We start from the raw sequence: 27,551 nt of genomic DNA on the forward strand, positions 1-27,551 counted from the left end.
TGTGCATTGTAATGGCAGAAAAGCAGCATGACTCTAATGTGCTGTAATGTGTCATTTCTGTTTGACTGCAGAGGGGATTCTCAGTGGGTACCAGCATAAAGCCTCAAACTGAATCAGTAACACACAGTTACCTGTTCATGTGCTGGTGAGGATTCAGAGGAGCCCTCGGCAGCACCCAAGGATTCAGCAGTGACTGTGCAGAAGTCTTAATGGGTTAGACAACTGATGTAGTATCACTTCATCACCTTCGTCACCATTGGTGCCAGCCTCGCAGAATTATCGAGCACACTTCTCCTTATAAATGTTTACGATCTCTGAGGCCTTGTTGCTGATTGCTCACAGCGGCTTATAGCCCAAAGAAATGCCCCCTCGAGATGTCTTCCTCCTGCAGGGATCTACTGGGTCCAGTTGGTCTCGCTGTTAATTTATTTCATTGTTGCAGAAACAGTATTGGCTCCCCTGATGTTTTGACGATTTGTTAGTGTCATCAACTTATGTTTTAGATATGATATCTCAACTATGAGATGGATTGCTTTGAATTCACTGGGGATCCCTCAAATCTTCCTTTAGTGCCATTATAAAGGTAAAATGTGGTTTTAAATGACATGTATTGACAACTCTTTGAATGCCATGACATTTGGTTCAATTCAATCTTTTGTATGATTATAATTTTTTTCATGCTTGCATTTCTGTTTAATTTCTGGGTTGGCGGAATAAGTATTTTGATACTTTACTCAGGTAAAAGTAACAACACAACAATGTAAAATACTAAAATTCTTGGATTCAAACTTTTACATAATAGAAGTATTATTGCCAAAATGTAATTTAAGTATTAAAATAGTATTCATAATGCAAAGTGGCTCCTTTTTAAAGTATCCCATCTATTGTTATTATTATTACTTCACATTAATATTCAAGTAGCATTTTAATGTGGAATTTAACTATTTAATCAACCGTTTTTCAGTTTGATCTACAACTCTACATCATGTTTTATACGTTGATGATATGTTTTATATAAAATATGAATCTTTAAAGTAAGTAGGAACTGTTGCTGTTAAATAAACGTAGTGGAGTAAAAGGCACTACATTTCCTTCCGAAATGTAGTGCAGTGGAAGAATAGTAACGTAAAGTTAATGTACAAGAACCTCAAAGTTGTACACAGTACTAATGTTAATGTACTTTCTACAACTGGGTTTGTGACATATTTGGGGTTGTGTTGTTTGTGTTTGTGTGTATCTTGAAACACTTAATGAGGCTTCCCAGATTAAATAAAGGTAATAAAAAACATATCATCGTCATCATCATGATTCTCATCTTCCTCTCCTTATCACCATCATCATCATCATCATCATCATCATCATCATCATCATCATCATCATCATCTTATTCAAATCCATCACAAATGCCTTAATCCCTGCCTGCATCCAATAAAAAGAACACAACCAACAGCCATTGTTATATTAATATATGTTTTATTCTTCTCCATTTTTATTATCATTATGTTTCATTTTCATATTTGCAAATCTTACAGGTCCTTTGTGCATGGACCTATCATCACGGCACACACACATCGGCACAACAAGATTGTTCAGAAATAGATAAATTCTAATCACACTTTAATAGCACACAATTTCATGACTTTTGCAAGGACTAGGGAAAGACATAACAATAACAAATTGGATAATTTTTTCCTCTACTGAAATCAGAATTTGTTGTTATAATGTGCCAAAAATAAAACATAATAATAACATGGACATTATCAATTCTCAAATAAACAAAGCATAAATAAAAAGAAAATTAAAAACATGAGATATAACCATAAGATGTGCAGCAGTTGAATAGAGCTCTAATGAATGTGATGAGTTTTGCCATAAAGGTGCCTTTGAAGCACAACACTTCCCCTAACATGAAATAAAATAATCTCTGTCTTTAAATAAGAAACTGCTGACAATATAAAAATACATGGCATTGTACTGTAGTTCATTAAATAAACCAACAATTCATATAGAAAATATTATATTGACGTGTATAAAAATATGCCTTACAACTTTTTGAAAAGTGTAACAGCCGTAAGCTTTTTGTCTGCCACTTCAGAACACACAGTCGACCACAAAAATTCCAACATATGTACAAACAATCAACTAATAAGCAGTCAGAACGCCATTTTGACAAATAAAACGAACAGAAGCATCCAGGACAATATTTGTATGACTATTTTTTTCTGACTTGACATATATATAAGATACTGTAAGATTCAAGCAGTACTTGATGGAAACACATACTCAAAAATAAATTAATAAAAAAAAGAAATATTCTGTCAATTAGGTATGTTGATATCAGTGTATCTTTGGAGAGAGGGAGAGAGGACGGCGAGGGAGACACATTTTTTAAACGTTTGTGTCACATCACCTGCGTAACAGTATTTCAGCCCACTGAGATCAGAACAAACACAGGCAGTGTCAGCTATCCTAAAGTAAAAAGTAAAACAAAAATCTACCAGAAAGCCAGGACAATAGCCAGGGAATATAGAGATCATTCGGAGTAATACCGCTTGGATCACTGAGGCAGTTCACGGAGCATTAATGTGAGCATGCAGCATGTCACCAGACGACGCAGAGGACGCTGCTGCAACTGTTGAACATTCAGGCAGATGTTATTGTGGCTGCTGCTGAATTGTGAGAGTGTGTGTGTGTGTGTGTGTGTGTGTGTGTGTGTCTTGCTTCTAGAGAGGACATGAATGTTAACTGGTGTGTATTTTCCATAGGAAGTGGTTTATCCCTGCTACCTCCTGTGCAGGCAGTGTCTAGCACAAGCTAAAGCCACCCCCTCTCCCTGTGCTCCACCACCACCTCTTCCTCCTCCTCCTTCTCCTCCACCTTCTCCTCTTCCTCCAGGCTCAAAGCAAAAGAACAGACTCATCCCTCACTCCCCATCGCATGGTATAGTGCCATCTTCGCTGGCACGTGAGGGCACGGGCGTGCCGAGTTCATCCACACACCAGCAGTGGCCACGCTGCATGCCCTTGGAGGAGCGGCACTGTGTGAGATTAAAAGACAGAGAGGGAGATTTTGAAAGGAAAGGAGGGCGGAGATTGAGTGGGAGAGTCGGATAGGTGGTGAGAGAGGAAGAGAGAGAAAAGGACATGTCATCATAGCGCAGTACTGATTCTCTGAGCTCAGAGCTGAGAGGCTCAGGGAGAGAGAAGTGTCAGTTATTCTCAGCCCCTATGGTCACAGACAAATCTCTGGATGCACTGAACAGAAAGCTGCAGTGGAGTGCAGCAAAGACACATTTTCACATCACATAAGAGCCAATAAAGTTCACATGTTTCATCAGGTGACTGTACCTGCTTTTTCCTGTAGAAGCCACGAGTGTCACAGTTGGGTATATAGATGTCACGGTCAGACTGGAAGATTGTCAGCTCGAGACCCCTCAGGACACTATTGAGCAGCTTGCGGCAGGGTGCCTGAAAACACCAACGCACAGTGTGACTTCAAACATCACCAGTGGCAAAGATAGAGGACCTGTCTTCATCTAAAGAGTGGCCGTGGTGAGCTGCTATCTGCCCTCAAGTGATTGTGTTGGCAGAAATCCTCTTTGATTACAGCACATGTCAATGTGAACCACAAAGCATTTCACATGGTGATGCAGCATTAGAGCCAGAAGCAGTGAATATGTATATTTATATCAGATGTCACATATTGTGTAACATTATATAACCATATTGTTACACAATGCTTTGGCTTTTCAGGTCACCGAATGGTTTGTGAAAGTGACTGTGCTTTTTTTGTTTCAATTTGTGAAATTAATCTGCGTCATCTTCATCAATTTTGTGACCATTGTTGTTCCCGTGATGACATACGTGTTAGTTCAAATGCTGCAGATCACCCAGCTCGCAAAGTGAGAAATCTGTGGCGGCAGCGGCCGACTTGAAACTTTCCTGATTCACATCATGCTCAATTAGTTCTGCCGCATAGCAGCACACACATCATGCACCATAATGCATGGCTTCAGGGCAGTGTGTGTACATGCCACTGCAACACCCCAAACAGCAGAGAATCTATGGTTAGAACTCTCTATAATACAATGCAGCTCGATGTACAACCCTCTCCATCACATATGATAGGTATTAACATTATCCTGTTATATAAAATGCTTTATACATCTCAGATTTTTGATAATTTAGGTGACGCTCCATCAGCATCACTTATTAAAGACTGTAAATTAAGAGCATGAACTTACTTTTTCAATGTCACCACTGTGTGAGGGATGGGGACCTGAGAGGAAACGACACATTGGCATGAGAATGTGTCATTAAACCAGCCGTTAATATTAAACCACATCCAATGTCACATTTTACAACACAATCTGCGTCTATGATATTTAGACTTTATCATCTATCTTTACTCAAGACATTACTAAGCGGTCGATCAGATGGGATCTATATCTGAAGTGGTCATTCAATGAGGGACCTAATTTCCATCCGTATGTTCCTTTTCAGATAGTTCATCGCAGTATCTCAGTTTGAACAGTAGATGGAGATCACTGCAATAAAAAGCAGCTTGATCAGGATGTAGGTGACACCGTGACAGTTTCACATTCATTCTAAATTCTCTACAGACTGACTTGTAGGACAGATCATTGGCATGCACCCTTTCATTCAGTTGGATGAAATAGATAACACTGTGCAAATCATATTAACGAAGGGATATGCATCTTCACTTATACACTGTTGCAACACCCCAAGACTGAATATAAGCTCCTTGTTTTATGTGATTTGCCATTATTTGTTACTAACAAATCACTGTGCTTTTACAATACGACTGTAATGACAAATGACATTTTTATCCCAGTGACTCCAGAGGCACTGCTGAGCAGAATTGGATGCTTGAGGTCGACATATACATCTGTGGTGCACAAATGCATCCAGGCTTAAATGTCACACACTAATTGGCCTTTTTTTTTTTTTTTTGGTGAATGACACAGCATCACATGCAATTCACAGCAACTGAGGAGACACTGTAAATACAATTATATGTGCCGGCTGTGCCACTGCACTTGTCTAGCCGTACCTGCAGTGTCCATGCATGTATCTGTGTAGGTGCATGCATGTAAGTGTGCATACATGATTTCATGCACGTATGTGTGTGTGTGTGTGTGTGTGTGTGTGTGCGCATATACAGTATCTTACCTGTGGGGTGGGGCCTCTCAGTGGGACTTGTCCTGCTGTGCTTGGCGCAAATGCCCCTTCCCTGCAACAGAGCCTGGAGGGGGCTGTGCTCCCTTGGTGGGGGAACACAGCGGAGCCCCTTGGCACAGCTCAGGGTGTACACACCACAGGGCTCTCCCTGGGCCAATACTGACGTGCTGCCGGCAACATTATGGTCCCTGGGAGGCCGACCTGCCCCCAGTGGATCCCTGCAGGAGGGACAGACCTTGAAGGGGCCCAAGCGGTTTGCCCCGGTCCATGATCCGCAGTGAGCAATCAGCAACAAAACAACGGTTGTTAAGTTAGAAAGGATAGGCATTTTCTGTCCAGGTCTCAGGTTCTCCACTCTGTCACTCTCTCTCAGTTAAATTTGGCTGATGCTATTTCTGGATGTATATTTCTCCCTCACTCTCTCTCCTTTCCTCAGTCTTCTTCCCGTTTCTATACAGTGGCTTTCCTTGGTGCTTTGCCGGTTGAGTCCCCTGCAGTGCCAGAGGAGACAAATGGAGATCGAGAGAGACACAGCAGAGCACCAGCTTTTAAAGATCTGAAAGGCGGTGATAGAGAGTGAGGGAGAGAGTCAGGGGGGGAGAGAGAGAGAGAGAGAGAGAGAGAGAGCATAGTTATGACACCTTCAGGGGCTGGGACTCAGAGAGAGAGAGAGCGAGAGAGAGAGAGAGAGAGAGAGAGAGAGAGAGAGAGAGAGAGAGAGAGCGAGAGAAAGAGAGAGAGAGAGAGAGAGAGAGAGAGAGAGAGAGAGAGAGAGAGAGAGAGAGAGAGAGAGAGAGAAGGAGGTGGCAGGGAGGGAGAGAGCAAGTGGGGGGTGGATTATGTTCCTTTCAGAAATGATCAAAATCTCTCCACCCTTTTCTGTTATACACTAACACATTCATCCAGTCCTTCTTTCACTCATGCTTAACATTACAAATGCTTAAACAGTAGTAGTCATATTCGGCTTTTTGCACTTTCTTTCAGTGTCAGAGACCTTTCTGGAATAATGTTTGCCATGGTAACAAATACAAATGTATATGTGCGTTCATCAGCCTCGCCACTGCAATGCCATTCGCTACAGGAAATCCACAGCTGTGTAATTTCTCCTCGCTGGATTCTTTAGAGAATAAACCCTGGACAAAGATGCAATGATACAGCTGAGTCTTTTTTGTCAAATAACAGAAACACATACATCAAAGTTTAGTGTATGTTGAATTAATGAGTTGTATGCCAAATATATCAAAGGGGAAAAGAAATGAAGTCAGTAATATCCTGAATGCACTTAGTATATTATCAAATATCAGTGTAGCATTACTTGATGTAGCATACACTAACCGACACTGTGCCTCAGCATAATCAAATCACTGCTGAGTCAGATATGTAATGCATTGTCTCTTTAAGGAGGCTAATCCAGTAAACTTCTATTTGAGCAGCCATAAGATATGGACGGTCCTCAGAGACTATATAACATTTTGAAGTGTGAAGGCAATGAAGGATTTCACTCACCAGTTGTTTGAATTGGAGGAATAATCATCTGGATAATTAGGAGGAGGCGGGCTCACTTTAGCAGGAATGCACATCGACCAGCCCGAGCCAAATAGCTAATAACGCAATCCATCGCTCCACTCAGCCAGTTGGGATTGTCTACACTGACGCCATCTTCAAAAGATCACGACTAAGTCCTTCACCTGTCTACTCAACACACAACACTTGATCTGTCATGTCAGCACTGTTCTGTAAGGTATTCTGAATATGAATACAGGTTATTTGTTGTATATATGAATGATGTTGTTATACTCAATTATACATGCAGTTAGAATACTTTAGAAGGCATTCTCCAACACCCAGTTCTGAGTTCTGATAAAGTTTACAGAGGGTTTATTCTATTATAACCACTATAAAATGTAAGCTATGTAGTTCTATTTGAGTTTGTTTTTTGTTCTCTTACCACTTAGTAATGATGCTCTGCTATCCACACAGCACATTATGGCACTGCAAGAATAAATGAAATTGGAAGCAAAGTCAAGGATCTGCACAGAAGACCATTAAAGAGTGTTGAGGAATTCCTCTCGTATCTGGAGTCTCATTGTCTCCTCCATTGCCTCGGTGCAATGGGCGCTCTGTGGACAGATGCAACATGTACATGATACAAAAAAACCAAAAACTAAATGAGTATTTCACAGAGCACAAACAGAATTTGCAATCTTACAATGCTGACTCGTAATGGTACTTTCAATATAAGCAGGACATTCACGCACACACACACACACACACACACACACACACACACACACACACACACACACACACACACACTGCAGTTTGCCCGACACTGGGTAATTTGCTCCAGCAGTAGTAGTACAGACATGGCAGAGCACACACACAGACATACCAACTGGCCTGTACTTCCCACTGGAATGCAGGGCTACATGAGGCCAAAATCTGCCTTGCCATCAGCAGCCTGTTGTTCTGATTAATCTTGGCAAGAAGGACTGAAATCACCTGCCGTCTTGTGTTCCCATTAGCTTGCGAGCTAGTCTGTTTCCACGTATCAGGAGAATGTTCCAAGACACACGCCAGACCAACGGGGGCTCTCTTTTCCACCCTGCCCTTGGATTTTTAATTTTTCCTCCTCCAGCCACTCAGCTTCTTCCTCCTCTCTGCCTCTCCGGCTGAAGTCTATCCCAGCTGGCTCAGAGAGTCTCTTTTCTGCCACTTCAACATAGCAACCAGAATCCACACAAAACCCTGTGATGGGACACTGCTCTGCCCTGTTGGGAAGTATCTCCCTGAGCTTCTGTTAAGCTGTTGACATTTCAGTTTAGGATCATGAAACCAGTAGGGGAATGCAACTACAGTAAGAACATACTGTATTTCAAGTACTTAACTTGTACTTTTGAGTATTTCCATTTTATGCTACTATATATTTCTACCCCACTCCATATTGGAGGCAAATATTGCACTATTCAATCCACTGTGCTTGACAGCTTTAGTTTCTTTGTAGATTCAGATTACTAATACAAAATATAAATCAACTAAAGAACTATAATATATTATTGTAGGTTAAGCTACCCAGCAGAATATAAACTAATTACAATTAGCCCAACCTTTACCAGCTACAACATTAAAGTGATGTACACGTTAATGCATCACTAATTAGAATTTAGTGATCAATTATATGATGCTGAAGTGAGCCATTCTGCATAAAAAGTACTTTTATATTTTGATGTTAATACTTATGTTGGCTACTTTTTCTTGTAGTAGAGTATTTTTTTAAGTTGTGGTATTGATACTTTTTCTCAAGTTAAAGATCTGACCCATTCTTCCACCACTGCCTGAAACTCATTGCAAACAGGAAGTGGGCAATGCTTTATGTGGTCCGTAAAGTGGGGTTTGAAAGGATTCATCTTACCCACTAAATATTTACATTGTTTAAAAATGTGGGTAAATTCGTCATATAGGACCCAAAGTCCAAATAGGACACATACACACTCGCGCACAGAATCTGAGCGACAGGATTGGCTGAAAGCTTGTCACCATTCCTCAGAGCTCGATACGATTGGCTGTATCAGTATCGAGGGTGTGACGTCACTTGGATGCGCCGAACTCTAGTTTCCAAAGTTTTTTTTTTTTATGAGGCGCTATGGATAGCTGATAGGCAAAAAAGTGAGTTTCTGTCGTATTAGCCGCCAAAATAACAGGTAAGCGATGGAATTATCGATGATGACACCTATAATAAATCATTGTTCTGCGCTCCATTTTTAGGAACAGTCTCCCTCTTTGCTAAGCACCGAACCCCAGCTTCAGAGAACACATCAACGTCAGGCGCTACTGTTGCTAGCCCATGTGTAGCCTCGAGACTAAAGTAACCTCTCGTCACCAACTGACGAGTGGATAAATGCCTTTTAAAAATATTATTTGATTGACATTAAGCCACGAGCCCGTTTTCAGCTGAAATAACGACGGTTAACTGCCCGAACATTCATGCTAGCTTCATTTCAGTTAGCTTCATCGTTAGCACAGCTTCCTTAGATGTAAACACTGGCACGCCCACCTTCCTCTCGCTGCGGCACTTTGACGTTTTTTTGTTTCGATATTGGATCGATTTATACCTTTTAGATAATTAGAAAGATAACTGAACGGGGGTTTGAGAGAATGTGGGACACGATGTGGCAGTTGGACGTGTTTTACTTTGCCCTCACTACATCATCCAACGTCACTGAACGACGTCCCAAATCAGAAGCAACCGGATCGTTACAATCAATGCATAGAGGGGTCGTTACAATCAATGCATTTAGTGTGTGTATGTGTGTGTGTGTGTGTGTGTGTGTGTGTGTGTGAGAGAGAGAGAGAGCGAGAGAGAGAGAGAGAGAGAGGTCTGGGGTTGGTCATCTGTTTCGTCTCGCAAATACATGTTTCATTGGCACATGAGTTGACATCATCTCATCTTATCTTTTTATTAATTCTGTGTTTTGATGTTTAATTGGCAAACTGCATGTCAAACATAAAACAAATACTTACACAGATAATGTCATGGGAACAGAGCACGGACAGTAATCATAAATCAGTTAATAAAAATGTCATACACGGTAGAAATATTGAAGGTTTTAATAGCTTTTCTTAAAGAAATACAGCAAAGAAGAACGTCACATATAATTACCTCACATCGGGGGTTATAAACATGCAGTGCTGATAAATTCATTATTTATTTTCTGAAATCAGAGATGTAGAGAGAATAGCTTGATAAGTTCGTTATTTATGATTGTGAATGAAACATTACAATAATAGTGGTAAACCTCATAATGCACTGTGTACATTAACATATATGGATAGAGTGAAAATGAGGCTGTACAAATACATGAATGCAGTATACATGTATAGCTTGTTAGTAGTCTTGTTAGCTTGTTAATTGTGCAAAATCAGTTTTTAAATAATGTATATCTTCAGAAGAAACCATTTCTTGTTTTGTCGAGTTAGTTGATCGATGGAAAACATTCCCTAGTTTCAGCTTCTCAATTGTGAGGATTTGCTCATTTTCTTTGTCTGTTCTTTGTTGTTATAAAATGTATATAATTCGATTTTGGACTGTTGCATGTCACACTAGGCCTTAGGAAACAGTGATGGGCATTTTTCACCATTTTCGGACATTTTATAGGACAAATAATGAATCCCTTCATTGAGGAAATCCCTGTTAGTTGCAGTTTATCAGTGATTTGCTTTAACAAAAGCCCATTTAGGTAAGTCAGTAAACAAATATAATCATGTTATAACTTTCAACAGACACATAGACATCTTACACGTAAATGTCCCCTCAAACTATTTTAGTTTTGGACCCACCAGTGCTGGAGCTGACTGTAGTACTCTGCTGTGTATTGGCAGTATTCAAGCGCTGAGTTAACAGAATGGAATGCCTTTCCTTTTGTTGAATGCTTCTCTGTCCTTTGCATTTATTAATCTAAAATACATTGTTGTGTTTTTCTTCCCTCGGTCAACAAACAGCAAACATTGCTGCTGAACTTGTGGTAATGTGCCACTTGTTTTCCCCCTATTGTCACATTTTGTTTTCTTCCTTCAGATGGATGACATCAATGTACTACACCACAGATGCCTCCTGAATCTGAGACGTCGAATCAGAGATATTGGGGATGGGCGCCCTGCACAGGAACGATACATGAGGCTGCAGAAGGATGGAGACACAATCAGGTCCGCCTTACAATGCACGGCTGTACGATGCTTCTGTGTTATATTGCGTTTGGCTTCCTCTGCCGACTCATTGGCGGCCTTTTTATTTTTGGAGTGGCAAAACTTGTTTGTGGTATTTTGGGTTTATTACACATTTTAGAATATTTTTTTTGTTGTGTAGATCTTGTTTAGCAAGATATTAGACGGAAATGTTTTCTTCTTTTATAATCATTCGTATGGACCATGTGTTTCTATTCATTTAAAGGGCTCAGAATGAAGTGAAGTTTTAGCATGTTGCTATGCATCAACATGCTGACCACACCGTAGAAGTATAGTATAGAAATGCACAGATGAAGAGATGCCCTCTTTTTCCCAAAGTAAAAATCTATATGTGATTGACTTAACACGGTCTGTATCTGCTTTGCTCCAACAGATCAGACGGGTATTCCTAGCTAGGAATACTTTGTTTGTAGTACCCATCTCAAAACTTTGAATGTGTGTGTTTGGGTGTAAGAATATGGTGTTAATATGACTTGAGAGTAATGGTGGTGGATGGAAGACAGATAGCTTGAGGGGCATAGTTTGTGTTCGCATTTGTTTTGTCTTCCATATTAATAAACCTAAACAAGTCTACTGCCGACCACAGAAACACTGTCAATGGAGGCTTGTTTCTAGGTCAGCATAACATGACAGGCACAGTATTCTTCTCAAACATCGACACAGAAGCTTCAGTGGTTCTCAGGAAAATCTTTATTTGCACATCACATAAAGCTGGAGGACATCATATGTTATAAAACAGTAATAATACAATAACCATGTGCATGTCATTTGATATATCTTCCTCTAATCATCATGCTAAAGAGCAACTCTAAATCATTTCGTTGTCCTGTAATTGTTGATAACAGGAACACATTTTAGTCTCGTTTCTGTTGCACGTCTGGTGCATTTGATTCTACAGATGGTGCCTCGACAATCTTCCGATGAGAAGATGAGGTTGTTCTTCAACATGTGCTTCTGAGAATTTGGACCTATTAGAAGTCACCTATTGTCAACCTGTCGTTTCTTCTCTTTTAGTTACCAAGGGAACTCTGAGGAGGTGGGTTGCTATGTGGCAGGCCATCCTTTATCAAAGAGAAACTGCTACTTTGAGGTAAGGCTCATTGATCGTGATGCTGTAAGTTAGCGTCTAACGTTGTTATTGTAGCTGATCTGCAAGGCCTGAGCGTCTCAAATATGTTGTTTTCAGCTGCTATCTTAACTGTTGCTTTTTGTTTATCCACTTTTTCTTGGGATATGTGGTAGTCATTAGAAAATAACTGTTTTCATCATTTATTTTGAAATGCTGGGGTGGGGGATTATTCACAATGTGATAGGCTTACCACATACCATCGTCCCTGTGTGTGTGTGTGCCCAAGATCGCTTTACCATCCAGCCAGCAATTTTATCCCCTGGAATCCCATGGCTGACAATTTTCTCAACTTCATATTAAATTCTGAGTGCCCCCCTACAGTCCCAGTTCACCAGTGCAAAACCACTACCTCAAGAATGTCCGAGCTGCATTGGAATGAGGGAGAGGGTGTGTGGGTTAGGTGGTATCTTTGAGCACAGAGATTACTCTAACACACACAGTTTTTCTGCAGACGGGCAAATAGACTGGCAGCAGCAGAAACTATCGGACATCTATAAAGCAGATCTGTGTCAGACCGTTGTAATGGTTCTTATACAGAAGAGTGTGAGGCAAAACTTTTTTTGGGGGGGGGGGGGGGGGGGGGATTTAACACGGGAAAGTTGCAAGAGTTAGTCATAAATAAGGCGTCGAGGGCTGCAGTGTGTTATTTATGAGCCAGCATGTTTGTCGACGGTGCACGTCAGAGCAGGCCTTGTGACGTGTGTTTATGAGACGACAGGTGAGGCGGATGTACTTCCTCGTCTGGGTTTTTTAGGCGTCAGAAGGAAACGTTAGGGCTGTGCATTATCCTGCGAAACCTGCGTCATTCTGCTGAGCTGCAAATAGAGCCAGACGGGACTCTGCAGCATCGGCGTAAATGATTTACTTCTTCCACTGTTCTTTTCAGAATTTTTTTTTTCCTTTTTTTTTTTTTTTTGAGACGAGAAGCGCCACTTTAGACATATGTTGAAACATTTCAGATCTGCTTCAGCGAGATTATAAACAGGTCGACAATGCGCTTTGACATTATTTATCGCGGCTAATGTGAGTTGTCCCAGATATGTGCCAGATGTGACCATTTTCATTAAATGTGATGTCAAATCCTCATCTGACCTCCTGATCACTCCCTCTCCTTCTCCAGCAAGGACCTCTTAACGATAACAGCGTTCATGTTTCAATGAGAATCACATTTGGAGCCTGGTATATTTTGCTGCGTTCATTACCCAGAGTTTTTATTCTATATTATTCTCCACCGTGTGACGCACATGCTGTCAGTTTCCCAGATATCTATAAAAAATTTTGGGTGCGTTTGTGCTGATAAAGGTCGGGCTCCTTTCGAGGTATGCGTCACTGCTATCCTCGTGTTTTTTCTTGTTCTGCTCTCATAAGGAATCCATTTCACCTCTGTCACTACTGCTGCACGATCTCTAGTTTTATCATCTGTTCGAGCTGAACATCTGCGGCATTAATAGATTGATTTGAGGAAAAAAATCCTATCAGCATAACTTAACGGCACATTCCTGCTCTTTCCTCGTCTCACATGTTTTTGTAACTTTTATCCAAATCCTACAGACACACAAGGTTTGTTAACAGTTTACATGTTGCAGTGAGGACCTGCCAAGGCCAATAATGGCTAACTAGCCAGCCGTTAGAGAACAATTTAACTATTTAATGCTTCATCTACACTCTCTTGTCACAGTGTAGGAAAGAACATTGCTATCGCCAGGTAATTAATAACACTGATTCAGCAGATTTTGTAATGTGCTGATGGCTTAATTTCACAACAACAAAAGGAGAGAACAGGCTTATGCTGTGCTGGGATTTTTAAATGCTACAAAGCCATTTGCAACCATTATGAATTTGGTAACACCAGCGACATTAACGCCGGCACTGATGTCTTTCGTCAAAGTACAGTCATATCATTCAGAGTTAAAAAAAACATGTTGTCGACACTGTATGTGTGTGCAGTTAATCTTTAAGTGCCGGACTGAAAAGGAATGTTTAGTCAGAGAAACCCAAGAAGTTTGGTTTCACATGTGTCGTCATGCAGGAGCAGCGATTTGGGGGTCTGAGCTGAAGAGGGAGGTAGAGAAGGAGGGAGGCAGATAAGTGGGGGAAGAAATTCCAAGGAATGATGAAGAGTAAGACAATTTAGATTGGGGGGAAAAAATGACTTTGACACGTCACCGATAAAGAAAGCAGGCTCACACCGGATGGGGCTGTTGTCCTGTGTTTGCCTGCATTACCTCTCACCTAATTCTGCTCGGTAGTGTGTGTGTGTGTGTGTGTGTGTGTGTGTGTGTGTGTGTGTGTGTGTGTCTGTGTGTGTGTCATTTGGCTCTGATTGGGCTTCACTAGCAGGCTGGCGTTATGTCAGAGGAGAGGCGGTTATTGTTGTTATTGTGGCCAGTATCACAGTACACAGTATTATCACCATAAATCATCAAACTCTCCTGGAGTTACTCCACACCATGGTTGTCTTGGATTTAATTAAACCCAACAAACTGAACAGTGAACCGTGTACTGCTGCTGCTTTGTTGGACACAAAAGCAGATCGGTTGTTTTTAAACTTAAGACAGCTGCGTGTAAATGACATGTAGTTTACTTTCTCTGTTCATTAAGTCCATTAAAAAGTGTGTGTCAGTGATCCCACAGCAATGTGCCTCCTGCACTCCGATGTTCTCATCCCTGAGTGCACAAAGGGGCTTTTGTACAGTCCTGTCTCTACCTGTTAGTCATTATTCATCAGAACATGCGGCCAGTTTGCACTCTTCTAATATTAATAATGCTTATAATTAGTTATTTCTTTGTGAGCTTTGCAACACTGATTTGAATTTAATTTGACATAAATGTTGACTTGCCCCTGTACAAACAGTTTTATCTGTCTTTTATCTTAACAAAGAACGTTACTTGTCACGTTTTATCTGCCTTGCTGTCAAACTGAACGATACGTTAGCGTTTTGTCCTCTCTAACGCCGGCCAACTAAACTCCTGTTTTCAGGATATTTGGAATGATTGATCGCTCTTCAGCTTACAAACTTTGTTTGTTCTCGTGAGTGCACAAAGAAAGTGAAATGGCTCAAGTTTAGTTCATTTAGAGAGAACATTCAAATAGAACACAAGTTCAACAAAGTTCTGGACAATATTATAACACAAATACAATAAATAAGAAGGGCCACTCCTTAGCTTCTTCCATCATCCTGGACAAAATTCAATGTTTTTAATTCTTTTTTTTACAAGTTGCTAGATTTACTAGCCCGACATGGCATTTTACTTGCCCAGGGGAATCGGGTAAGCCATAATGTTGAGCCCTGGTATGTATATCAGCACTTTACTCTGTATACCCGCAAAGGGAGTCAGACTCTCGGGATTTGGGAGAGACCCACAGCGACCACACAGACTGAGGTCAAAGAAAGGCATTTTCTAGTTGGGGGGGCTTCTTTTCCTGAGTCTAGTTTTTCATTAAAGGGGGAATATATGACCTGTGTTTTGGCTCTCGGCTGTAAATTCATGCTTTTTTGAGAGAGTAAGATCTATAAAGGTCTGCTCCAAGTGTGGCAATCATTTCAAATCCGCTAATTTGTGCCTCAGTTGTAGTTACAGTGTTCTCTCTCTCTCTCTCTCTCTCTCTCTCTCTCTCTCTCTCTCTCTCTCTCTCTCTCTCTCTCTATCTATCTATCTATCTATCTATCTATCTATCTATCTATCTATCTATCTATCTCTCTCTCTCTCTCTCTCTCTCTCTCTAGGTGACAATAGTGGACACAGGGGTGAGGGGTACCATTGCTGTGGGCCTGGTGCCTAAATTCTACAGGCTGGACCACCAGCCTGGCTGGCTGCCATACTCTGTAGCTTACCATGCTGACAACGGCAAGTAAGTCAAACCACACTTTTATCTATTCGCTACGGTGCAGCGTTGGTTTCTTGCATGCTTTGAGAAAATGGATTGTGGTCAGTTGGGGCTCCGTCCACACATAACTGCCGTCTCTTTGCATTTTTCACCAGCATAAAACTTGTTGGTCACAGAAATAGAACTTTTGGCAAAATGATGATGATGCATAATTATTATTTGTAGGGCTTTGACTTTCGAGTTCTTTCTATGTATATAGATTCATTTTGAGTAATCATTTAGTCTATAAATCTCAGTGTTTCCCACAGGATTTTGTTGACTATGATGGGTTGAGCTCAGACCGTCTAGGGGTCTCCGCGGGGGCATGCTCCCCCCGAAGATTTTAGAGTTAAATGCATCAAATTAGTGCACTTTGAGAGCAATATGAATGGACTAGATCTATGAAGAACATTATTTTGCTCTTGTTACATTTAGACTATTCAAAAACTGTATTAAAGTACATTTTTAAAGTACTTAACATGAGTATTTCCATTTTTTTATTTAAAAATACTTTAATACTACTCCACTACACCTCAGAGGTAAATATTAAACCTTTATTTGATATTAGTTACTAGTTAGGCTACTTTGCAGATTCATATTCTCCAACTGATATATAAACCATTATGTATTATTAAGTAGTATATAGTCTAATTATTAAGTATATACATTTTTTTTTCAAATAGCTCCACATTTACCAGCTGCAACAGTAAAGTGACGAACACATTAATGCATCAATAACTATAATCCAATGATGTAGGCCACTCTTAAGTTTATTTTGATGCCAATACTTTGGTACTAAAGGAACATTTTGAATGCAGGACTGTTACTTGTAACAGAGTATTTTTATATGGTGCTAATAAACAGTTAAATCATAAACACATTTGTTGTATGAATAAATCTGAATGGTGGTGATGACACGGCAAAAAAAAAACTTGCAGGAGAGAACACAGAACTGACCAAATGAGTTATTGCCGTCTGTTATGAAAATGATAATCTTCACAATGATTTATCTCTTCCCTCTTCTTAGGTTATACAATGGCAACCCTGTTGGACAGCAATTCGGGCCAAAGTGTGCTCGTGGTGACCGCATTGGCTGTGGAATACACTCAGAAAATATTGAAGCAGGTTTTACGATAGTCTTTTTCACCAAAAATGGCAACAAGGTAGGTGTTTTGAATCCGAATTCTATCATGCTTTATGTCAAGCATGCAGCAGAACTGTCTGTGCGCATGATGTTGTCTGGCGTTTCTTCACCCATCGTCTCCTCACTTCCCTCTCTCCTGCAGGTGGGCTCAGTGGAGGTTCCCGTTTCTGCAGAGGGGCTGTTCCCCGCTGTAGGGATGCACTCCATGGGGGAGGAGGTGAAGGTTGACCTGCAGGCAGAGTGGTTCCTGGAGGAAGATGAAAGTATGATGATGGTGGACAGCCATGAAGATGACTGGGGGCGGCTTTTTGACGTCAGGGTTAGCGGCACGGTAAGAAAAAAAGGGCCCCAAAGGTTGTTTTTCTCACGGTTAAAGGAATACGCCGACATTTTGGGGAACAGAGATGCGTGTCTAGCCTAGTTAAGTGCAAATATTGCAAGTGTTTCGAGTATTCAGAGTCTTGCTCGCATCACTCAGCAGCCAAATTACTGTACAAGTTATAAATTGCCAAAGTGATCCGGCCTCTGGCGAGATACAGTTCCAGGTAGGACTACAAGTAGCAATTATTTCAATCATCAACGATTTTGTGTGGCTTAATTCCATTACCAGAGCCAATTCTGACCAGTAGCCAAACAAACTACAAACCATTCATTCATATTTTATTCATTTTTCAGGCTACCACTTTAAGATCAAGGCCCCGTGTTGTATATAGTCTTTGTAATATTCTCAGTTCACTTCATGATTTATCACTTAAACACTATTTTCAGAAATATCGGTGTAGCACACTAGTATATGAGTGGTTATCTGCGTTCCCTGTTGTGTGAACACAGAGACGCTGTACATGAAACCTAACACATCACACATATGTGTGTATGTATGTATATATATATATATATATATATATATATATATATATATATATATATATATATATATGTATATGTATGTGTATATATATATAGTGCTTTGTCTTTTGAATGGGAAAGATTATAGAGTGGCTCTTTTGAGTGGTTGCTACCAGTTCCCCGTGTTTGTTTTGTGCTTTTAGAAGATCCTTCAACTGCCTGTTCTTCAGCAAATCCCTCTTTGTTGACAACTGTACTTAATGCAAGAAAGGCTGTTAGCTGCTATTGCTGCTCTCTCTCTCTCTCTCTCTCTCTCTCTCTCTCTCTCTCACAAAGTGAATGAAAGAATGTAAAAATGTTGGGGTATATAATTAAAGCGTGGCATGGCAAGATAATGTACAGTGGTGCTATCGATGGCTGAACTGGCAAATATAAAAAGATTTAGTTTTGCCTGGAAAATTTGCATTATTTTTAGGTCTAGTCTAGTTAATTGAAGTTGGTTTAAAGTATCTTTTTGTTTTATTTTGTTTCAGTCAAGATTTAGTCAGCGGACTCAGTTTCTGTTTGTCTTATTCTAGTTCATGTTTTTGTCATAATTTTCTTAGATAGTTTCATAAAACTGTTTTGGATTTTGCAGAAGGATAATTCTCCTGGCTGTAAAAAGTCCAATGAGACGTTAGCAACAACTTGAACTATGTGTTTATGCATCCAGGCTGAGAATGTGCTACTGACTTTCACAACATGTCATTATTGGTTATCACACACTGATAATGTTTATTATCTGACAAAGACTCTTAAATATTACTGAGATCTCGCTGCTAAATTCATCTTCATGTTTCACTCTGAACAGAATTGTTTTAACTGCGTTGTTAACTTCACCCGTTGACTATTATTTTTAATGAATAACGTGCGTTGAATGTGGCTCCACACATGAATAGACAGCATTGGAATATGTGAGTTGACGAGTGCTTTACTATTGGCTTATATATATATTTTTTGGCACCAAAAATGACAGTATTGTGGAGCTTCCCCTAAATTTCTCAAATTAGGCATTCTGGCAAGCTTGTGTCTCATTTAGCGGAGCTCCTCATAGCTCCCCCGTATTTCTGAACCCTGTTGACTGATATTTGGCCTTGTCGCTGTTTTGGGCCAGACGGTTAGAGTTCAGGTTCATGGCTGTTTTCTCGGACGCTGTTATGAGCCACTCGAATGGAATTCACTGTTGGCAACAACCGTGTCATCGGTGGTATCACAATACTGTATTCTCACCACTTTACAGTAGTGAAACTATGGCACCTTTGTTCCATGTGAAGGTGTGAGCCCCCCCCCCCCCCCCCCCCCCCACCACCACACACCCACTTTCAAAACCACAAAACTACAGGCAGGTCTCTCATTGACACCGGAGCGATTGAGGACAGGCTGAGTGTGTGGTTCCCGTATGTGGTTATGTGATAAACATATCTGTCCGCGGTGGTACACAATCATCTGACACGCACACACACACACACACACACACACACACACACACACACACACACACACACACACATAGAGAGAGTCCATCATCTTTCCTGAAAGCAGACAGAGATCATAAAAGCAGAGAGCTGTGGGTGAGAAGGATGATTCAACCAGCTGTCTCGCTCTCCGTCTGTCTGTCTCTCCCTTCTTCTGTTTTTCTGGACCGAGGAGTGGCAATGGCACGAAATGTGTTGGTGGAGCCAAGTGCCTGGCGGTCCACCAGGTTGTAAAAATTCAATAAGTGGAGTAACGGGACTCTGAGGAATCTTTTACTCTTTCTCGTGTTATTGGAGGTTTTCACAGCTGGGGTGCCGGGCTGCATGCTCCGCTCAGCAGTGATTTATTTTCTCTCCCTTTCTTTCGAGCTTTCTCTCATGCTACCATCCAATATGCGGTGATATATTGTAAAGGTTTAAGCGGGAGATAATAGTCAAACTGATAAGGCTGTCAAGTTATGACAAGTACAAGGATTTAGTGTAGACGCTGAAGACGGGGGAAGGGTGTGGGACAACAGTAACAGTAGCTGCTTCCTGGAACGACAGAGAAAGTTTGTGCAACAACAGATAGAAAGTTAAACTGTGGCAGAGGAAATGAAAAGAAGGGAGGAGGAGAAGTAAAGGGAAAGAAAAGGTTTGTTTGGAAGACTAGAAGCCTTTGAGTAGCAGGATTAATATGAGGTAAGATTATGCTTTAAGGGCAGAACATGTCAGACTCAAGGTGGTCTCACTTAATCTCTTTTTTGGTTTTGACTTCTAATTCATTTCATTTTGTGGTTTGAACCAAAAACTGTCTCAAGTTTTCCAAGTGTCTACTTTGGATCTTTGAACACAGCACTCTCCTTTCCTTGTTTCTCCTCCTCTATCCTCATCTCCTCTCTTCTCTCCTTGTTTCGCCTTTTCTATCCTCATCTCCTCTCTTCTCTCCTTGTTTCACCTTCTCTATCCTCATCTCCTCTCTTCTCTCCTTGTTTCACCTTCTCTATCCTCATCTCCTCTCTTCTCTTCTTGTTTATCCTCGTCTCCTCTCTTCTCTCCTTGTTTATCCTCTTCTATCCTTGTCTCTCCTCTCCTCTCCTCACTTCTCTTGTTTTTCTCCTGTGTTTCTACCCTTTTTTCATTGTCTCCTCTCCTCTCTTCTCCCCTCAGTTCTCTTCTATCTTGTCTCCCCTCCTAACTTCTCCTCTTTTCTATCCTTTTTACTCCTCTCCTATCCTTATTTCTCCTCTTCTATCCTCATCTTCCCTTTCCTCTCCTAGTTTCTCTCATTCTATCATTGTGTCCTCTCTCTTCTCCTCATTTCTCCGCTTCTATCCTTGTTTCCCCTCTTTTCTCCTTGTTTCTCCTCTCCTCTCCCTAGTTTCTCTCCTTCTATCATTGTGTCCTCTCTCTTCCCCTCTTTTCTCCTTGTTTCTCCTCTCCTAGTTTCTCTCCTTCTATCCTTGTGTTCTCTCTCTTCTCCTCATTTCTCCTCTTCTATACTTGTCTGCCTTCCTCTATTCTCTTCCCTTTGGTCATTGTCTCCTCTCCTCTCCTTGTTTTGCCTATTCTATTCTTGTTTCCTCTCCTCTTGTCCCCTTTCCTTTATCCTCTTCTCCCCTCACCTTTTCTGCTTTATTCTTGTTTCTTCTCTCCCCCTTTATTCCTCTCTCCTTCATACTCCTTTCCTCTCTTCTCTCCTTGTTTCCTTCTCTCCTCTCTTACCGTTTGCTTCATCCCAACAACTCTTTTGGGATTTTAATATCATTTTACTTTGTCAAGCTCATAGCTGTGAGCTATACTTTAAGGAGCATGGAAATATATTTTTCCTCCTTTCTCAAGTGTGCGGCTACTCATCAGATATTTCCAGTCTTGGTGGTTTCCGATGATTTACGGATCCATCATTCAGTTGCCGTAGATGAATTGCGTGTCTCTGGCTGCTCGGCAGTTTGTTTTCGACTCACCTCACGAAACATTTGGTCCAAACAGGGAAGTAGTTTTCACACGTTGCTATTTGATAAGTGTGGATAATAACAGTTCCGGATTATAGCTGTCCCCCTTTACTGATTGTTAACGATGACGGAAAAGATTACTGCAAGATAAATGACTTTTCTGACTGGTATGCTTTTGATGAGGCAGTTCTGAGACGTGCCTAGCCGCAGTATACACAGTGCACAATGGTGATGGTAGTGACTGGTCTTTGTGAAATGCTTACATTACAGTCGGGGGGGGGAGGGGGTGGGGGCACTCCTGTTTAGATAGGTGGGTGACTGATCCTAGATTTCTTAACGCTATGATCACACCTGCCTTGCCAAATAATCCCCCCCCCCCCCGTATTCAATCTCTAAAGTGTTTATCTGCATCATTTAATCTTGGTTGTCCTTGAAAGTGCTCTGATAAAGTTAGTATAAAAGGAAAATGTTCCCTTTCAGGGAGGTTGGTGTTTTTTTTACTCTGGTCTCCTTCATTTTATTTTGATCGTCCATTTTATTTTGTTACGCTCTTAGTTCCTTTTCAACTTTTTAATCACTCATCTGAAGGCCATTTGTTCAGGGTAATGAATACTCTGGCCTCATGGCTCTGAGTGGAAAACTGAAGTAAATGGAGTGAATTTTAATTTGATGGCTGTGCCTTTGTTGGCTCTGTGTTGCCTGTAAAGAGTTTCACTTGCCGCTTGATGAAAGCCGGTCCGCCATTATGCAAAATATAACATGAACTTGTGATGCCTGCAAAAGCAGCAGGTATCCTCAATTTATTTACTCTCCTAAATAGCAACTCCACTTGAAATAAAGGTGTATCTCTCTGCAGTGCAATGACACTGCACCCATTGTTAATTCGGCCTGTACTAAGTAAATATATACCTTATTTTAATAATAAATTGATGGTAATTAAGATTAGAGGGTCAGATATTTACAGCTACTACAAAATACAGGAGAACCACTTTTTTTAACAATATGAAAATGGATAAACTTTTATGTATTTCATCCATCTGTGGGGATTTGACAAATGTACTAATCTGACAGAGCCTCAGAAAGATATGAAAAACACACTCCTACTTCGTTTTTCTTTATGGACGTTACAATCTTTCAACCACAAATGATCTCATGCAAGTTAACTTCTTCCTAACAATAATAATGATTGCCCTAATCTGACAGAGTCTTTACAGTAACAAAATGAAAGTGAAATGTAATGCTGATCATGTTACACTTGGTCAGTCAGATTAAGGTTTTTAGTTTTAGTGAATCAGAGAACAGATTTGTGTCGTCTCTTCCAAGATGGCGGCGGCCAGAGCCCCCCTCTTTAAGCTTCACAACGGGTCTTTAGAAACCTGTGGATGACGTCACTGAGACTATGTCCATGTTTTATACAGTTTATTCCCCCAATTCTTAAAACATGTTACAAAGAGCTTAACAGTAACCCAAAGTAGAGCTTTAAATGGTGCCTCATGGCTGAATGTGATCACAACGCCTAACAACAGACGTTTACCTTTCAACCAAGAGATTTTATAGTTATTCTGGTTAGTAATTTACTCGTTTAATGGACAAGAGAAACATCATTTTGAATATACGACATTAACAAACAGTCAGCTGACACCTCAAACACTAACAGAAAGATGTGATTGATATGTTGGCTATAGTTTTGAAGGCTTTTGTTGAGAACCAATACATTAGATGTTCTTTTATAAGTGATCTGACTTACTGATTTGTATAAGATTACCTCATGCGCACACATTGAGGGATCTCCCCCCCCCCCCCCCCCCCCCCCCCACTACCTTTGTCATTACTGTCAGCTGAACGTGTCTTAGGCAAACAACATGTCTGATAAAAATCCCCATGCCACCGTTCTCGTGCTCTGCTGTTTTTTGGCTGGCTTTCCACTGCGTACGTGCGGCTCAGTGCGAACACGAGCATCCAATCCTCCGCCTCCTGTTGTCACAGCAGTTGCCGTGCCCACCAACTTAATCCCCTCAGCTGCGGATGAGCGGGCCGACAAGTAAGTGGACAGCACCTGAGTCTGCAGTTATCAGTTCTCCCAAGTGTACCGGTGCTCCTTCACTGTTCACATCTCACGTTCACTCCCTCCTCCACCCCTCCCCCGACGCTTCAAGATGTATGTATTTTAAACACGTTTGTTTTTTGGGGCTGTAGAGGTGCACAAAACTTGTTGTTTATTTTTTCAAATTGGCTCCACATTGCTGTATCCTCACCAGAGCATCTCCTTTGAACCGCACCAATCATTGTCAAGTAATTGTACCTCTTCCAGTTGCCAGAGCCAGCTGTTGTACCAACGCCCCTCTAAGGTTGCCTGCGTCCTTCCTTCCTTCCTTTGGAAACAATAGTCAAGAATCCCACCATGACACTGCTCTTGGAGGAAAGTTCACAACTTTCCCATTAAGTTGTTATGGTTGCAGCCTCCCAGGCCGAGCGGCGGCACCGTCGCGGTTGCCTCCAGTTCTCTGAACTGAGCAGCGTGAGAAAGGAGGAAACTACGAATAACATAATCCAAAGGAAAGTCAATGGGCTGACTGAGTGGAGGCTGATGTGGCAGAGTGGTCCTGTGTCACACAAGAGGACCGGAGTAAAGCATAATTAATAGTTGACTGTGGCTCACAGCAGGTTCATTCCCATACAGATAACGCAGTGATGTTTTTTAAGAAATGTTATAAGACATTGTTTGTCTGCTTAATTTTAACCTAACAAAGTAGAGATAAATCATCAACGATCGTAAAACAACATGACCCCGGTGGGTTGTTTTCCTCCTGTCTTTTTGAGTTGATTCCTTTTGAGTCACCAGCCACCAATACTTGTATAACAAGAGTTATATTTAATAACTTATTGCATTTTGCCTTGTGTCTTTTCTAAAAAGGAGACCACCGCTGTGCAATTGCTGTAATCGTGTTACATCATTCATGCAGCTCTGCAATGGTGGTGAACAGAAGGTCTGCAAAGTAATGGCTTTGCTGGATGGAGAAGACTATCCAGTCTTTCTTCCACTTTTTAAATGTTGTCGTCACTCTAAACACAAGCAACCCAAGCTGACCAATTGCAGTTTTTATGTTCTCCATGTTGTGTGTCTCCATTACTGCTGTAGCCCCGATGTGTGGTTACATTTTGAGAATATACTCATTTTATTGAGCAGCAGACTTTTTTTCCCGTGACTCAACTCTGAACGTTTTTGATTCTCTTGACTGAACAGCTTCCCTGTGGAGATTTCTACCTCTACAGATTTTTTATGTATGGGTCACCATTTTGTTTATCCCATGCATAAAGAGGCACATGCGTGTGTGCGCCTGCTGGTGAAGCAATACGCCGTCCTACCAATGGTGTCACACCGTTGCACTGATCTACAGGTGGAGGCAAGGGGAAGAAGACGACCGCTAGCGAGTGAACATTGAAACAAACAATGCTGAATTGAAATCACGTGGGTTTGCAAATGTTTTCTGTGAAAGGAAACGCATTCAACATGTTTGTTAGAGCTCAAGGATGCACAATCTGCGTTGGCGAGTGACACTAAATGTAAAGAATACGCCTGAATAAACCTGCATTACCTGTTTTTCTTGAACTTGGTCACATTTTCGCTTCCTGACATCTTCACTTGCTCACATATTCCTCACAGATTGTTAGTGCAGAATTTACCTTTGTCTTCATGTCAGTAATTCCGGACCTCTTGAGACACTATTGGCATATTGCACCTTTGGCTCAGGTAAAAGATTTCTTTTACAAGGTGTTGTCTCTGGACATAGTATTGACTTGGATCCTAGACGATTGTTATAAAACACATTCCTCATCTCCCCGAATACTGCACCTAAAATACATACATTTTATATAAATTGTATAAAAACTACTGTGAATGTATTATTCATCATCTATATGGCTTGCCATCTTTTCATGGCGTCCCCCTCTGGTGTTATTTAAAATGTTTTTTTCCGAAAGTGGCGACTTTAAACCTGTAGCTTTTTACGACTTTGTCCAAATAAATCAGCACCGGTGGCAGTACGTGTTGGCGTTTGAGCCGCAAGTTAATTTGGGCAACACCTTCCCAACAGCGGTGATGGTGATAATACATGAAGTGTATTAAAAGGTGAGGAAAAGCTCCACAAGGCCAGTGAGTGATGAGGTGTCAGTGAAGGTCAACAACGTGGGGCCTTGGTTTTTACCGGTTTCGGAAATCTCAGAGGGATAAGTGATTGATTAAACCTGCAGAGTGACAATGCATGTTATTTTAGGTCTTTGTTTCGTGGTTTTCATATGTCATTACCAGTGTGTCATACCTGATCACTGCAAAATAAAGGTAGTCCCTTGCTGTCTTGCAGGATTTTAAACACAGTGTTGCTGCAGTTGAGGATATTGCCGTAAGGCATTCTGTTTGCATCAGGGCAAATACCATCTTGTCTTCTCACAGTAAATACTTGTTCACCTTACTGTACCTCACTTACTGTGTCAGTGCGATGATAATTGCAGGTTGTCTTTGGATTTCTGCATATTGTTTTGGTGCTAAATGCCTCTTTGAAGCTCAGTAAAACAAGGTCAGTCCCACAGCATAGCAACTGTGAAATCACCGGAGACATTACACGTGTGATCGAAAAAGTTAATTAAAGCTTTTGTTAATAGTGAATGATTTGTTTTGGATGAACTATTTTTAAAAGGACACCCAAGTTTGTTCACATATGAAATATGAAATGAAATAGATTTGAGGCATTTTTGTTTGAACATAATTCTGTTTCAAGATATCAGAGCTTTTAATGAATAAACAGCAGTGAGTTGTAGCAGTTTTGTTTAAGCCAATTTAATGTGTTTCCTGGTAATACAAACAAAGTCATGACATGGTTTAGTAGAGTCATTTTGACAGTGTTTTGGCAGTACAAACATCACCAGTTTACTGCTGGCACATTACAAAAGCAGCAATGGCAGAGTGTCTGTAACCAGCTGTGACATTATGGTGGAAAGTCTGGATTTTCATCTCAGTCGCTTTATGCACAAAACAGTTACTGATGGACAAGTCAGATTTAGCTACTGGAGGGCATCCAACCCAATTGAGAGATGAGAATCACAGCCTCTGGACAAGGCCAGCTCATATACTTTCTAAAGTTAAAGTGGCACGTTTGGCCCAGATCATTCACATTTCAATGTCCATGTTTCAGTTTTTTAAGTACATAATTTTACTTGAAGAACAAATCTGCAGAACCATGAAATGAAAGAGAAGGGGGCAAAAAAAAGCACTTATACAAGGACCACAAGTGAAAATAATAAAAAAATACACAGACAAGCAAATCCAAGAAAAAACTAAATAGAAATGCAATAAAGACAAAAGTTAGTAGCTGAGTCATATGGACTCGACAGCTGTTGCGTGATGTCTAATCAGATCACAGTTTGGTTGACAAGTGTTTTAGTACATAATAAAGAGGAGGTCTCCTAATTTCAGTTTCACCTTTCTTTAAGTTCCCTCATTAGATGTGACAGGAAATTGGCAGGTCCACTCTCTGGGTGTTACATCTGTTTCCCAGGCAGCAGCTCAACAAAACACGGCCTTGCACACCACCATTACCATTCTAGACACTCAGAATTATAGGAGTGAGAGAGAGAGAAAGAGGGAGATTGTCAGCTATCTCAATGAGGCATGCTTTGCTCAAGGCTATGTCTCTCTTGTTCCTGCCCTCTCATCTCTCCTCCTTCCATTACTTAGCAGCAAGTAAAAAAAGAAAAAAAAAAAAGGTGTGATTGAATGCTCATCGCACCGAAACTCTGTTCCTCGTCTCCCAAAAGAACTATTGATGTCCAGGCGTGGTAGTGCAGCAGACTCAAGGGTACACATGAAAGGGCAGTCTGTAATAAAGAAGGTGGAGGCTAACGCTGCTACTCCGTCAAGCTGTCAGAGCTACCATGGAGCCCACACTGTCATTAACCGCACTCCCTGAATAAATATGATCTCATTTTGGAAATAAGAAAAAGCACTTTTAACAGAGAAACGGACAAAAGGTATCTACAATATGCGTCTGATGGATAAATCCAGATGACAAACTGATTCAGCAGCAGGTTAAAAAGCTAAACGCCTGCAGATCATAGTTTAAAAGTGAACCACCTTTTACAATCACCAAAAATCAAAAGCAGTATGTGTATACATTCAGTAT

General features: G+C 40.9%; 2 protein-coding genes across 2 annotated transcripts in view; one reads left to right on the forward strand and one right to left on the reverse strand.

Moving 5' to 3' along the window:
- Window positions 1-1,457: 1,457 nt before the first annotated feature.
- On the reverse strand, window positions 1,458-5,842 carry LOC137889509 (insulin-like growth factor-binding protein 6). Its single transcript, XM_068733393.1, has 4 exons — window positions 5,193-5,842; window positions 4,244-4,278; window positions 3,348-3,467; window positions 1,458-3,037 (listed from the first exon to the last, which is right to left on the reverse strand). Exons 1-4 carry the CDS (start codon window positions 5,527-5,529, stop codon window positions 2,924-2,926), a joined length of 606 nt encoding a protein of 201 aa, XP_068589494.1. The 5' UTR covers window positions 5,530-5,842; the 3' UTR covers window positions 1,458-2,923.
- Window positions 5,843-8,808: 2,966 nt separating this feature from the next.
- LOC137889457 (SPRY domain-containing protein 3-like) overlaps window positions 8,809-27,551 on the forward strand; it is a 41,086-nt gene continuing 22,343 nt past the window's right edge. Inside the window, exons 1-6 of the mRNA XM_068733324.1 lie at window positions 8,809-8,902; window positions 10,777-10,904; window positions 11,958-12,033; window positions 15,801-15,925; window positions 16,968-17,103; window positions 17,227-17,415. Coding sequence (XP_068589425.1) covers window positions 10,777-10,904; window positions 11,958-12,033; window positions 15,801-15,925; window positions 16,968-17,103; window positions 17,227-17,415 — 654 coding nt within the window. The 5' untranslated portion in view covers window positions 8,809-8,902. The remainder of the gene's footprint in view (window positions 8,903-10,776; window positions 10,905-11,957; window positions 12,034-15,800; window positions 15,926-16,967; window positions 17,104-17,226; window positions 17,416-27,551) is intronic.

Source organism: Cebidichthys violaceus, unplaced genomic scaffold (assembly GCF_023349555.1).
Source record: "Cebidichthys violaceus isolate CVI_PGR_0920_01 unplaced genomic scaffold, fCebVio1.0.p SCAF_6, whole genome shotgun sequence".
In the NCBI taxonomy this organism is placed as follows: Eukaryota; Metazoa; Chordata; class Actinopteri; order Perciformes; family Stichaeidae; genus Cebidichthys; species Cebidichthys violaceus.